The 13985-nt window shown below is 40.6% G+C and overlaps 1 protein-coding gene across 2 annotated transcripts; it reads left to right on the top strand.

Annotated features, from left to right (window-relative positions):
* Nucleotides 1-2679: 2679 nt before the first annotated feature.
* On the top strand, nucleotides 2680-13667 carry aqp9b (aquaporin 9b). Of its 2 annotated transcripts, XM_071903637.2 has the most exons (7): nucleotides 2680-2699; nucleotides 3786-3867; nucleotides 4813-4939; nucleotides 7704-7841; nucleotides 8126-8244; nucleotides 9200-9417; nucleotides 13505-13667. In XM_071903637.2, the coding sequence occupies exons 1-7, from the start codon at nucleotides 2680-2682 to the stop codon at nucleotides 13665-13667; spliced, it is 867 nt and encodes a 288-aa protein (XP_071759738.1). The 2 variants fall into 2 exon arrangements, with proteins under 2 accessions (XP_071759738.1, XP_071759737.1); XM_071903636.2 differs by lacking the exon at nucleotides 2680-2699 and having other exon boundaries at nucleotides 3766-3867.
* The last annotated feature ends 318 nt before the right edge of the window (nucleotides 13668-13985 follow it).

Genomic DNA, 13985 nt, shown 5'->3' with positions numbered 1-13985 from the left:
TCATTTTCATTGGGCAAAGAAAAGGGCTGTCCTTTTGAAAATTAAATTCGCGCATTTACATAAACGACCTCAGCCATGCGTGTTAAGGAGGAGAAACACATCCACCCCACCCACCCCACTCCCGGTAGACTGGAGTTTCCACTGCTTTCACTTACTAACAACGGATGTTTTAAAGGCTGTAAAGAAACTGAGATTTTGTCAAAGACTATAGCCTATAAAACACAGAATACTATGATTTAAATCTATTTAAATATAGTGATGTGCATTAATCTTACCAAAAGAGTTTGGGATTGAAGATTATGGCAATCAGGAATGAAGTTCAATAGCTTTATCTGCAATTATAAATAGAATTCCTTTCAGCCTGTCCATACGCTAAAAGTAGCCTATAACTTGTATATGTTTATTGGGCTGTAAGGTTTAAATGATTCAGAAGTTTTGCAAAGTTTTATAAATACCCATTTTTGGTGAAACAGACAATAATTATGTTCCAAAACCCTTAGTGAAGCAATAGTCTACTATTAACATACATGATCTTCACATCTGCACTGAGTGTAAACAAACTTGCTGGCACCTTCATATTTAAATTGTTTTTGCCTTGGTGGACAAATGTCACGAATGTGTAAAACGGTTTGCCACAATCACCATCCAGTCTGCCCGCCTAACACAGCCTCCCCGCGGTCTGAGATGTTATGTAAATGTGGACTAACGATTGACACTATTTCCTAGTGTGTTGATGAGAGAGAAGTGTCCTGCAGGTGATAATTCCTTCTAGCACCCTCTTTAAACCTCTCAATAAACATCCACCGCTTAACTGCAGGCCGGCTCAAGTGGCTGTCTCAGCAAACCAAAGGAATTAAAGCAAAGCCACACACACACATATTAACACAACAACTGCATGTCCTCAAACATTCATGAACTTATCCAGGTAGATAAATAGCCAGCCAGTAGTTAAGGCTGCAGCGCGTGTTATTTAACTCTTTATTCTACAGTTTTGAATATCAGAAGAGCCTGTCTGTGCTAAACTATGGATTCAACCTTGTCAGATGTTAAAAAAGTAGCAGTTGAATCCAGTGAGAAATGCCGTTTCCATTTGGTCAGTGGGACGAGAGGAATAACAATTCAGTTTTAATGCAGGCTTATTAAAATCCTCTATAAGAATAATCTTGGCAACCCACGGCCTAGCGGAAAAGTCTAATAGCTTTGTAAATTTGGGATTTTATAATCTGAGTTGCCTGACAGGACAATGGAGTGCGGAGACAGATGCGGGCCTATAATTTGCAAATCCCCGGAGGAGGATGCTTTTTCTCCATCAGCACATCGCCCCTTTTTTCACAGCATGGGCGACACTCTCAAAGTGTCTGGTTCACATCAAAGAGGACATGCCTGAAAAAGTGACATTGATTAATGTATTCAAAACATCCTATCCTCTCCCTGTCGCCTCACCTTTTCACAAAGCGCAGTGAACGGAAGATAAGACATACCGGGAGACAGTGACAAACTTTAGCCTGCAATTCAAATGTATTCATCGAGCTCCCTCTGTTGGATGAACCGGGTCTCGGCTCTTTTGCCGACATGGTCACAGACTTCATCCTGGCCCTACAATAAATGCCAAGATGAAACGGTAACGGTAACATGAGATGATTACATGATTACTACTAATAAACAAACATGTAATTAAAGTGTCAAACTGAGAGAGTGGGCCTGTTTATGATGTTTTGATCTCTAAAGGTTGCCGGTTCAAATCCTCGAGCGGGATGGGAAAGTCTGCATGGGGCACAAGCTTTCTAATGGTCATACATGAGAAAAAAAAAAAAAGAAAAGAGAATTTCTCCCCCCAAAAATGCAAGGGAGTCTGGGGACTTTGCTTCTCCAGTAAGGGCGTTAAAAACAACACTTCAGAAGATGAGAAGAGGAGGATTAGGAAGCCGAAGAAGAGTGATGGAAGTTGGTGTAGGAGGAGGGAGGTTTTAGAGGAGAATTATGATTTTCAGCTGTTGTCTTATTAGCAGCTGAAGGTTTCAAACAGCAGGGTAAACCTGACACACACACACATTCATGGTAGCCTATTTATGACCTGTCAATTTTAAACTATATTTTATTATCTCTGTTTTCTATTTTTATCACAGACTTCTTAATGTAAACTAAACTAAATGCTGTATTGCTGTATAATGGTCACGATCCACACGCCCCCTAAATGGATGGAAAACAAAAAATAAAGGGAGACAAATTGAATCATTGGAGTTCTCATTAAGCCTCCTTCATTAAATTTTCTTTCAATGTAGTTTTGGTTTTTACTGCGGCGAAGTTAGTTTTATAGTCTATTAGTCACTCAGAGATTAAATTTCTATCTTCATTATCATTTTAACTGTTGGGGGGGGATTGTTAAGCACATGGCTATATTCGTATAAGGAGCGAATGAAAAACAGTCTTCACCTTTTAGTTTTAATTCTTTTTCACTATAACCCTTTTCTTTTCCGTGTCTGTACACAATTTATCCCTCACTAATGGACTGCTACTTTTTCCCAGTTTTGCTTACGGGCTTTTATTTAAAAAATACTTGGCAAGATTATAATGCCAAAATTAGATACGCACCATTTGATACTGACGAAATGATTGCTAGCAAAAAAGTATCAAATACTAGTGAAGTTATTAGCTAATGTGAGGCTGTTCACGTACAAAATGGCAACACAATCATCTGTGTTTTAATAAATTGAGCAATTCACATCAGGTTACAATCTTTTTGTTCAAAATAGAGAGCGTTTTTCAGAATGAAACCCCTCATGTAATTGAAAAGTGTGTGGTCTGTTGACTATCCTCTCCTTATGATAGTAGGTTTTTTTTTGGGGGGGGGGGGGGGTTACATCCCCCTCTTCATCTTAGTTTTTGCGTTGAATTGCTGAATGGCCATTTTAAAAACGAACTTTACCATAGTGTCTAACGCAACAAAATAACCAAAATTAACTCAAAAGTAACTCAAGTAGATTTTCAAGGAAAGGCTTGATTCACTAGGTTAACTGACGGGTGATAAAACGCATTAAAGCAAAGCATTATCTCTAGGCTATATACAGTAAAACAAAGCCCCTAAACTACAGTAGCCTATAAATCTAACTGTTTACCTTTTGGGATTATGGAGTTGATAGCTTTTTTGTTATTTTGAAGGTGATAATGGTTAGTGGTGATAGACTATAGCCTATGTGAGTGCAATTTTCATATATTCTTTTTATTCACCATTTCATTTTGCATCCCTAACGAAAAATCACTATATTCTTTTTGGCACTTACAGTGTGTTTGTGATACTCAGCGGTGAGTTTATAGTGACCTTTGCCAGGCTACTTGTGGCATAGCCATAATCTCTTATAGTGGGCTATTAGCCTACTTAATGCTTTTCTGTGGCATATTTTTTTGCGCGATAATAGACTTTACAGTTGTAAAGTAACCTTCTAAGATGTAGTTACGTTTGTTTTTGTGTCACAATTAAATAGTGCGCGCGATGACTGAATAGCTACATAGATAGCAGTGCAATTAGCCTAATCTGAAACCTACGCCCCAAAAACTAGACCCCTTGTGGTTATGACGGGAAAATATGAAGAGCAAGAAGATGAAACGGGCTTAACTAACGGGCATGTCAGCCTGGTGAGGGCTACACGGCACGAGCGCACCGAGTGAGTGGGAGGCGGCTAGCCTACATAGACAATTAGAGAGACTCACTCATACTTGTTAGCTGTTTGTTCCGGCCGGAGTGAGACATCAAGGATCTGCAGAAATATGGAACATGAGAGCAAGAGAAAAATAAAGGAGAGATTTGCCCTGAGGCAGGACATCTTCAAAGAGTTCCTGGCTGAATTTCTGGGGATATTCGTCCTAATAGTGAGTAACCTCTGCACCTGTCATCTGCTTAACGTAGCCGCTTTAAAGCTTTGAACCAGTATGATAATAAGGTGTCAAAGCGAGTCTCACGGGACGGTAACTGCTGTCTTCTATATATGTCTCTCTCGATAAACAGATGTTGCCGTTGAATAGTATATTCTGAAAATAATTTACATTCTCTTTGATGTGCTCCGTCATCTATAATTTCCTCCTGACAAAGATTGCTTAGAAAACTTAACGAGATGTGAGTGACACGGGACTGTTTTTCTTTCGCCTAACAACTCATCCAAAAGAGTAATTCAACAGAAATTATAAACCATTACAAATGTCTTTTTGTCTAAATTGTCTAATCAATTATTAAGTTATAGAATATTTTTTAATTAGGCAGTAGAATGTAATGGTGTGAATGTAAATAGAATGTATTAGATCACCAAGTTTAATTCTCAATACAGATTGGTAGTTCTTATGTTGTTTTGCTATGTGCTTCCCTGTCATTCCTTTAGAGAATTGGCTGCTTTTCAGTGATTAGGGGTTTGTAGTCTAGACTGTCCTGCCCTCCACCTGTCACCTCTGAGCTCCACCTGTCACCTCTCAGTGCAGTTCCTCTGTCTCAGCAGGCTTAATGGGACTGTGTTTCACTGATGCCACATCAGTGGGGTGATGCAGCCTCCACCACAGGCCCAATTTATTTTTGGATGACTGCCCTTCTCTCAACACTTTTTTTTGGTCTGAATTACTTCTGCCTTTTATAAAATAAGTGGGAGATTCATTATTTTCCAAGCAGTAGACAAAAAAGTAGACAAATTGTCTGTGGCAGTTGAAGGCTGTTGCTGGACAAGAAGGCTAGTGTTAATGGCGGGGTATAATTGGAATAATTAAAAACAATGAGTCTTTCTGCCTCCACCCAATGTTCTCCTGTGTTTTTTGTCCCTGTCTGTGTCCCAGCTCTTTGGATGTGGGTCGGTGGCCCAGACGGTGCTGAGTAAAGGGGCTCTCGGGGAGCCGCTGACTATCCACATCGGCTTCACTCTGGGAGTCATGATGGCGGTCTACATGGCAGGAGGAGTGTCAGGTACTTTGTGTGTACACATACTGTAGGAGCTCAGGCTGATTCAGTGGCCTTGCTTTTTACACTTCTAAATCATGCAGTTCTCACCCCAGAGTCAACAGTTTGATTCTGGGAGTGTGTTTGTTGTCAAGTAGTTTTCTTCTCTAAATTCAAACTTTTTCTCAGCTAACTGGGGTTGTTGGTGAAATAGAAATGAGGAAAACACGGTAATTTGTCATTTCAGTCTACAAACAATTTGTCCTTAAATTCCTAGAAAAACTATTGGGTTCAAAAACACGTGCAGGTGGGCGTCCTGGTGGCTCAGTGGTCTAAGGCATGTACCATGTAAAACACAACGTCCTGGGTTCATACCCAGGATGCCGTGTACATGGTACATGCACCATGGCCTGACACCTTTGTCATATATCACCTCCCTCTCTCTCCCAGTCTTTCCTGTTTCTCTCAACTTTGAACTATCAAATAAAGGCAAAAATGCCACCAAAAAAACAAGTGCAGGTAACAAAGGTCATCACTCATTGTTTGTCAGTGGTGGAGATGCTTTATCTTATTGTGATCTTTGGCCGTGGATGTCTGGCTCTCTTTTTGCTCTTGGATACTAAACATCCAGGTTATTCTGTGTCACTGGTGCCTCCGTCTACAATTACAACATATCAAACATTCATAAAAAATAATTCTGCAAAAAGGAAAGCTAACAGTACTGCTCTTTCATCATGGATCAATGACACCATTGCATTAGCTCAGTGATCTATGCTTGCACTGACTGAACATGTAACTATACAGTAATGGACTGTGAATACCAATGTAGGTCATTGTTATGAACGTGCAATGTTACATAATGGAGAACATTCAACATATAGCATCCTGTGTATCACAGTGTGCGATGGTTTCTGGTACCAAAGGCAACAACTACTGGAGCTGAGTACAATAATTGAAAAAATAAGGGTTGATAGAAAGAGAACTATATTAAAAGAGCTATTATTTGATTACACTCTCCCATAGGCTTTTCAGTATCAGTGGCATATGTGTGCATGTAGGCTAGGTTTAAAGGCTGGAGGTGTTGTGTCCTAATGTCCAAAGGGGACTTTAGTGGGTGCATTCCTTGAGGATTACAACAAGGAAAGCCCTCAGTGCTTCGCCAGCAATGATAGGGATAGGGGGAATCACTTCTAAATGTCACAGTGCCTCGCATGGGCTGGCTGAGCCAAGATGGTGAGTGCCTGTTAATCAGCAATCAAGGGTTTCATTATGATTGCAATGGGCCGATGAGTTGTAATTTAAAATTATCACAGTCATTTCCATCACTACTGGGAAGGGAGAGAGCATCGTCAAAGGTAAGCTTTTAATTTGAACTCAAAAGAGACAACCTAAACGCTGTGGCATATGAGCTGTAATCACCGTTATATGAGCCAAATTGAATGTGCTTATAACCTTTAAAACATGCTGGCACAGAGTGAGCACAGACGTTGTATTTCGTGCCAAATAGTCCCAGTGTAGAACATTTCCTCTTTCCCTACAGTATCTTATAGTACATCAGAGGGTTGGAAAACTAATGTTTATGGTATATTTGGAGAGATTTAAATGACTCACTGAGAAATGTAATTTCTATATAGAGAGTTTATTATGGTACATAGTAAAACAGGGCTTTTCATCTCCCTCTTACTGTAGGCCTATGGCTATTCTGATCATTCTGACTCATGTAACAGTGTGAGATCCCCCCCCCCATGTTTAATGAAGGGGACAGAGTTATAAAGCTTCAGAGGAATAGTTAAAGCATGAGGAGGAGAGTGGGGTTAATATATGGAGTGGTTTTGCTGCATGACTGGGCCATTCAACCCTGGGGTCCGTGGAGCAGTGGGAAGCCTCCACACTGTTCAGTGACATCTCTGATGATGATCATAGGTATTGGACTAATGAGCTTTACTGGGGCATGGGTCTCTGGAGAGGAGGGGGGTCAGGTGTGAGAAGCCTTGCTTTCTAGGCTTCCCTGGCAGGCCGGCCCCGTCCAAGAAGAAAACACAATTCTTTTCACTTTGTAGTCTCAGATTTTAAATGACAGTGTACCGTAAGTGTGACACATCATGGTCACTCTAATGACCTGCAGTCTACGCGTGCCTTAAGCAGATTCAGGCAGATTATGTCAGATGCAATTCAGACTGGCAGTTTCAGCTGGCTGTCGTGGTCGGCGTTTGTGAGCAGGATGGGGAGATTAACAATGGGCGCATGGCTGATACCCCCAGTGGTGTTACCGCGGCGAGGTCAAAGCCAACATCCCAGAGTGTTAAATAAATGACCCCTCACTGCCAGCGTAGCCCAGGAAAATTTGGCTGGAATGTGTCCAAACATGCCTTTGTAGGTTTGCATAGAAAATACTCTGAAGGCGCTCAAACTCCATGGATATTTTGTGAGAACTGCCTGACAGCTGAGATGATCAATGAGCACCAACGGATCTGAGTAACAACCAACTGACCACACCCTGTCACCTAAAGCTGTTTTTTACCCATTGAACCCAGCTTACCTCATCTTGTAAGAGAGGTAGACACTTCAAGAGATTTTGCTTTTGCTTTTGAAATGCTTGCTGAAGCCCATTTCTTCAGCTTGGCAAGTGATGTCTGAAATTTGATGTTTCTTCTGTTTCGTTTTTTATGTTTTTGTTTTTGAGTTACGAGTTTTGCTGCTGTTTTTAATCATCTCCATTTTTGTTCTCTTACCCACCTTTGTAAAATATGTCACAATTTTAAATGCAATTTTTGTCTGTCCATTGCTCCAGGAGCCCATGTGAACCCTGCAGTCTCTCTGGCCATGGTGATCTTGGGCAAGCTGCCTATAAAGAAGTTCCCTGTGTATGTGGCTGCACAGTTCCTGGGTGCCTTTGCTGGATCCTGTGCTGTCTATGGGTTGTATTATGGTGGGTGAAGTGTAAATGTCGTCACTGCCCTGCGGCCAGAACTGTCTTTGATATGAAGTGGCAAATGGTAACAAATATCATTCTGTAAAGAGACATGCCTGTTACCTCTACATACTCTACCTCACATACACATACACACACAATATACACAAACATGTGCGCACACACATTAGCTGAGCTTATGAGTAATAATTATATAAATAGACATATAGGTTGATATAGGTCATGCTATAGTGATTCATATAATATGCAGCATGCCGAGCTTTGTTGTTTTTTTTCCACAGATGCTTTGATGGAATATACCAATGGAGAACTCGCTGTCACCGGTGTGAATGCCACAGCCAACATATTTGCATCCTATCCTGCCAAACATCTCTCAGTCATAAATGGATTCGTAGATCAGGTAAAGTATGATATACCAACATGTATATGTGGGTATATGTTGTATATGTATGTTGTATATGTATATGTATGTATATGTATATGTTTCATCCCAAGAAAATGCAATATGCACATCATGGAGAAAACATGATACTCTTGCAAACTGCTTGATAACATGAAAGTAAAGCATGTTTTTGAATCTTATTTAAGTTATTAGCTTTGGTGGGCTTTTGCCTCTTAAGAATAACATTTTTTTTGTTTGTAATCATCAGTATTTTTGAAATATTGACTGATAGCAAAAAAAAATTTGAAAACATATTGTATTTCTGGAAGCTTTTAGAGCATACATGCATGTGTGAGCATGCGTTTAGTGCAGTCATGGGCATAAAAGTAAGCATAAATGGACATGTGTGTTGTTTGCTGAAGTATGAACAATACTGCTCTGATGCTGAGAATAACTACCATCTGTGCTGAATGCCCACGAGTCGAGCAGGCACGTGCTAGTTTGTGTATTTGTGTACAGAAAGGGGACATTAAGGGGTCAAAGTAGAATTTAACTATTAACCAAAATAACCAAATAAACACTTTTAAATCCTAGGTTTATTTAAGGTGTGATAGAGATGAATCGTATCCTTTGATAATGCCACGGCATGGTCTTTTCATAATATACAGCCATATGGGGGTGTATTTTAAAGCTGCCTTGTACAGCCTTCAACCAGGGGAAAGGGGAAGCCTCTTAATAGGCTTAGGCAAAATAACAGAGGGCAAGGGTCAGCAGACAACAGATGATGTAACTGAAAAACATCCACTCAAAACAATAACAACAGAAACAAGAAAAACAAGAACTTATTTTGCCCATCCATTTGTTCAGGAGTTTTCTCTTTCACAGTCCAACAATCATTGTGTACTGGTGTAGCCATGAATTATGTGAATGCAACTGATGTGATGATAATTGACTGATGCTTATTTTTGTGCAGGTAATTGCAACTGGGGCACTGATCCTGTGCATCCTAGCCATCACTGACGGGAAGAACATTGGTGCTCCAAAAGGCATGGAGCCTCTGTGCATCGGCCTGATCATCATGGCCATCGGAGTGTCGATGGGCCTGAACTGCGGATATCCAATCAACCCTGCAAGAGACCTCGGCCCGAGGTTCTTCACTGCTGTGGCTGGGTGGGGCATGGACGTTTTCAGGTAATTTACCATGCCCGTCATTGATGTAGAAAGGTTTACAGATATAAAATAACTTAAGACACCTCCTAAAGTGCAGGGTTGCAAAAATGTAAATGTTTTTTATTCATTTATTCATGCCATTTGCACTTTTTAATTGTTTATTTTGGCCTCCATAAGCTCTAACATGCAGTACCAAATTGGGATTAGTATCTGAAATATTCATGAAAACTGGAAGAAGGTGCAGCAGGAAAGCCCTTTCTTGAGCATGCCACCTGCCTGAGAGCGCAAGAGGCCCGTTATGCTGCTGCTCTTATACCCACTGGAGCCTGGGAGTTACAGTAGTGTGTGATGTGAGAAACTAGGGACCTAACCATGTGGCTGCTTGGCCTCTTTCCTCCCCTACAGGAAGAGCAGGCGTTTATAGCTCCATCTCTGCTCTCTTGACAATCTGAATTAATATTTCAATGATCACGTGTGTGTTCCCTGCATTTTGAAAAAGGAGTGTGGGATTTAAGTGAACTGAGTGAGATTCTATGCACATTGTAATTATTAAATATTCAGTGCTTCATGACTAAAATGGCACAATGGTGTGTTCCTCAGCCTCTTTCTGGATCTCTTTCGTTCTCCTCCAGTCATCACAGCTGTTCCTGGTACCGTTTGTTTTTATTTATACTAGATAACCTGCCATATTTTAATCAGTTTTGGAAGCACACAAAATATTTTACTTAAGTAATGGTGGAAATATCCTTAAAGAATAATATGTAATCCATTCAGAAACCAACCTCAATGTGCAGAAATTAATTTACCCTTAACTTTTTCCTTAAGTAACTTAAAGATAAGTTCAGCAATTTTGGACCTATATTTAATTTGTCTCTTACATATCTGTAGTACTTAGACCCACAGAGAATATTGACTCCTCAGTCAGCTGTTGAAACGGCAAACTCCGTCGCCTCTTGCTGCTAACAATGAGTCCAAACAGGGTTTGTCAATATACCACCAAAAAAGTTTGTGTGTTTGCCAGTTTGTGAAAACAATATGGCGACCAACCGATGTATTTATATCCACAGCTCGGAAAGCAGCAGCACCGCACCATTTCCACTCAGTGGATAGTCTTCTACCAAACTCATCATGTCAAATTTACTCTCAACTCCCCTGTGGAGCCTACAAACAGCTTTTTTGGAGATATTTTGACAAACCCCATTAGGACTCATTGTTAGCAGCAAGACGCCTAGCTGTTTCAACCAACAGCTGACTCTGGAGCCAGATGGGGAACATGGTAAAAGGCCCTTTCCAAATTCATAAAATACATGTATACTGGATTAACAAACTACTATGACCCTTCAATTATCTGTGAAAGGGTAAAATGTTGGTCCACTGTTACGCGACCAGGACGAAATCTGCATTGTTCCTCCTGACCCCGAGTCTCATTGGCTGGAGTCTCCACTCCAGAACACTGGCTTAAGCTTTCCTTGAGAGAGGCAGAGCAGTGTGATCCCTCTGCTCCACTTTTTTAATGATGGGGATCGCCACCCCTGTCTGCCAGTTCAGAGGCTCTGTAACCACAACACCCCAACGACGTCCAAAGCCTTAAGCATTTCAGGACTTGATCTCGTCCAACCTTGGCACCTGTCCTCTGAGGAGCTTTCTAAGTAGTTCAGTGGACTCTGCCAAGGAGATGGGCTCAGACCTTCAAGATTCTTCCAGCATGGCCTCCTGAACAGAGGGTACGTCTGTCACATTTAGGAGTTCCTCAAAGTGTTTGTCCCCAGGTGAGGTCAGCATTTCCCCGCCCCTTGCTGAGAACAGCCTGGACAATGTCCTGTTTTCGCCTGAGTCGCCGAATGGTTTGCCAGAACCTCTTTGACGCTGCTCAAAAGTTGTACTCCATAGCCTCTCTCTAAACTCCTCCCATACAGGCTTCTGCTTCTGCAACTACAACAGTTGCAGCCTTTTTGGTTTGCTGGTACCGCTCTGCTGAATCATGAGTCCAGTCCTTTATCAGTTATTCTCTCTCTGTTTGGGAACAGGATTAATGGCTTTCTCTGTTGTACAACCATATCTACTATTTTTCAGCTGAAAAAATAACTTTTAGTGTCAGCTATCCATTTAAGATAAACAGTGTGGTCCAACTATGATTGGTCTGATTTCCTCCCTTTTTATGATGGTTTACTATGATTAAAGTATGATTTCTATGAAATCCATACAAGCAAATTCTTTGATCTTCCAATTAACTTCTAAACTTCAAAACTGTGTCATACAGATATTCCCTGAATTCAGAGTTCATAAGGCAGAGCCAATTCAAGCCTGTGATGTCACTATGAGTATAAGCAATGCAAATAAGCAACTCTCTGAGAACTATTTCTAGAATCTATAAAAACTTGATTTCATTACTTTAAAGGGGATGAAACCCTAAACTCACTTTTTTCAGCTGTTAATCAATGTTCAGGGCAATTTTATGATGAAACACATCCGTCCTTGTTGTAATCTTGACAATATATTGCATAGTGTTTTCCTGGATTATATGTGCAAATCTTTTGGGGGAGTGACACACTGTCACTCACACTCCCGATCCCCCCCACCACCATCCTGTCGCCAGCCACAACTTCGTATTTTTCAAAATTGCGAAGTGGGCAGAGACAGGCATTTTCTGTCTGTTTAATCACTCTTTAATAGAGGACATACAGGGATAGCAAAGTAAAAAAGCAGACTGAGCGTAAAGGTTGTGTAATACTTTTGAGTATTTAGAAAAAAATCATGAGGAATACTTGATTAGTCTTGCAAATGATGTTTTCACTTTTGAGGCTGTTTTAGTTGTTCAAATATTTGAGACCATATTCAAAAACATTTTGCCAAGGTATGCTAAAAAGAAAAAATGTAAAGTGGTTGAAGGCAGTCTAAGGACTTGCTACAGGACAGATACTTTAACCCTAACCCTGACCCCCTTAACTCCCCATACCATAGCTATAACTCTCATCAGATGTCTCATATGACATTACAAATATACTACGATTAGTGTGCCTAATGCATATATAAGCCTCTGGTACTCTCAGGTTTACATCAAGCATAACGTATGTGCTAAATCTGACATAATCTGACCCTTTAGATTTGTGATATAAACACAGAAAGTCCCTGCAGTTCTGTAATCACAACGCTAAGAGAAATGCATTAAGTCAGATTTATAATAAAAAAAAAAAAACGGGAAGCATTTCAACTGAAAATGTGTGTGTTCTACTCAAGCCAGGTGGAGGATTTCTTTACTGTAAATCCCATTTCAGGAAGTAGGAAGTGTGAAGAGTGTTGCTTGGCTCCGCGGTTCGTCCACATGGCGTCAATGTGACCCGGTGTCTGTCTGTCTTCTGGCCTGATCATCTTAGCTGTGGCCATAGATTAAAGTCTATAATCCAGCCGCCTCCCTTCTGTAGTCTACATCCACTTCCTGAATACTTGCTGGAAATAAAGACGACCTGCTCAGACACTTGTTTACTTTCCTGCCTGTGCCAGGGTGCGTTAGCTCTGTCAGCTGAGGCCCTTTCACCTACAGTAAAGGCTCAAAACAGCCACAATGACCAGCGGGACGCTAATCTCCCTCTGGCAAGGTAAAAGAGTCGTTCTGAGGTCAAACAGATCAGGCACTGTCGAGTGAGAATGAAGACATATGCAGAGAGCTTGAGACTTTACTGTAATCTGGGATAACTGCTTATCAATATAACTAGCACTAAGTAAGATGGTAGTAACATCTTTTAAGCATAAATATAATCATATAGAAACAGATTGGAGATGCACTTTACTTCACTGAAATGAAAGGGGACTGAGATTGAAAAAGTTGTATCGAGACATGCTTCTGTATAAATAACATATAATAAGTTATGTTGTTGTTCATTTGCATTTTCTTATTAAAAGGGTACTATAGCAATTATTGCAAAGGCGTACGTACCATTAGTGATGATTAGTAACTTTCTTATGATATACTTTTGGTGCAGCAATAATTTATGTGCGGTAGTCTGTGAGTAAACAATACCGAGTTTCAATATAGTCTTTGGTGCAAGGTAAATAGCTCAATGTGTGTGTGTGTGTGTGTGTGTGTGTGTGTGTGTTCTTGTGTCTGCAGAGCTGGAGGTTGCTGGTGGTGGATTCCTGTGGCGGGGCCCATGGTGGGCGGAGCGGTGGGCGCTGCCATATACTTTGTCTTCATTGAGCTGCACCACCCAGAGCCTGAAAAACAGGAGGAGAACAACGTCAAGGACAAATATGAAATGATAACTATGAGTTAAACGGGAGAACGAGGGCTGCAAAGCAACAAAGTCATGGCAGCTGTCTCCCTTTCTCGTCCTCAACAGGCAAAAATGTTCATCTAAATGAAGCAATTTCTATCCCTCAGTCGCTTTTTTGAGAATTTACATTTGATAATGGTTTAATACAAGATGTGCATCAAAAATCGTACAAGGCATTTAATATTAGGAACATACAGTATATTACCTAAATGACTGTACACTTTCATTTTATAGTCATTTATAAAATATGCATGAATGCTTTATGAAGCCTTTCTAAGATTAAGTTTAAAAAGTGATAGTGATTTTTTTTTACCTTGT

The sequence above is a fragment of the Centroberyx gerrardi genome, chromosome 1 (genome assembly GCF_048128805.1).
Source record: "Centroberyx gerrardi isolate f3 chromosome 1, fCenGer3.hap1.cur.20231027, whole genome shotgun sequence".
Classification (NCBI taxonomy): Eukaryota; Metazoa; Chordata; class Actinopteri; order Beryciformes; family Berycidae; genus Centroberyx; species Centroberyx gerrardi.
This window is presented reverse-complemented; position numbering and strand designations above follow the sequence as displayed.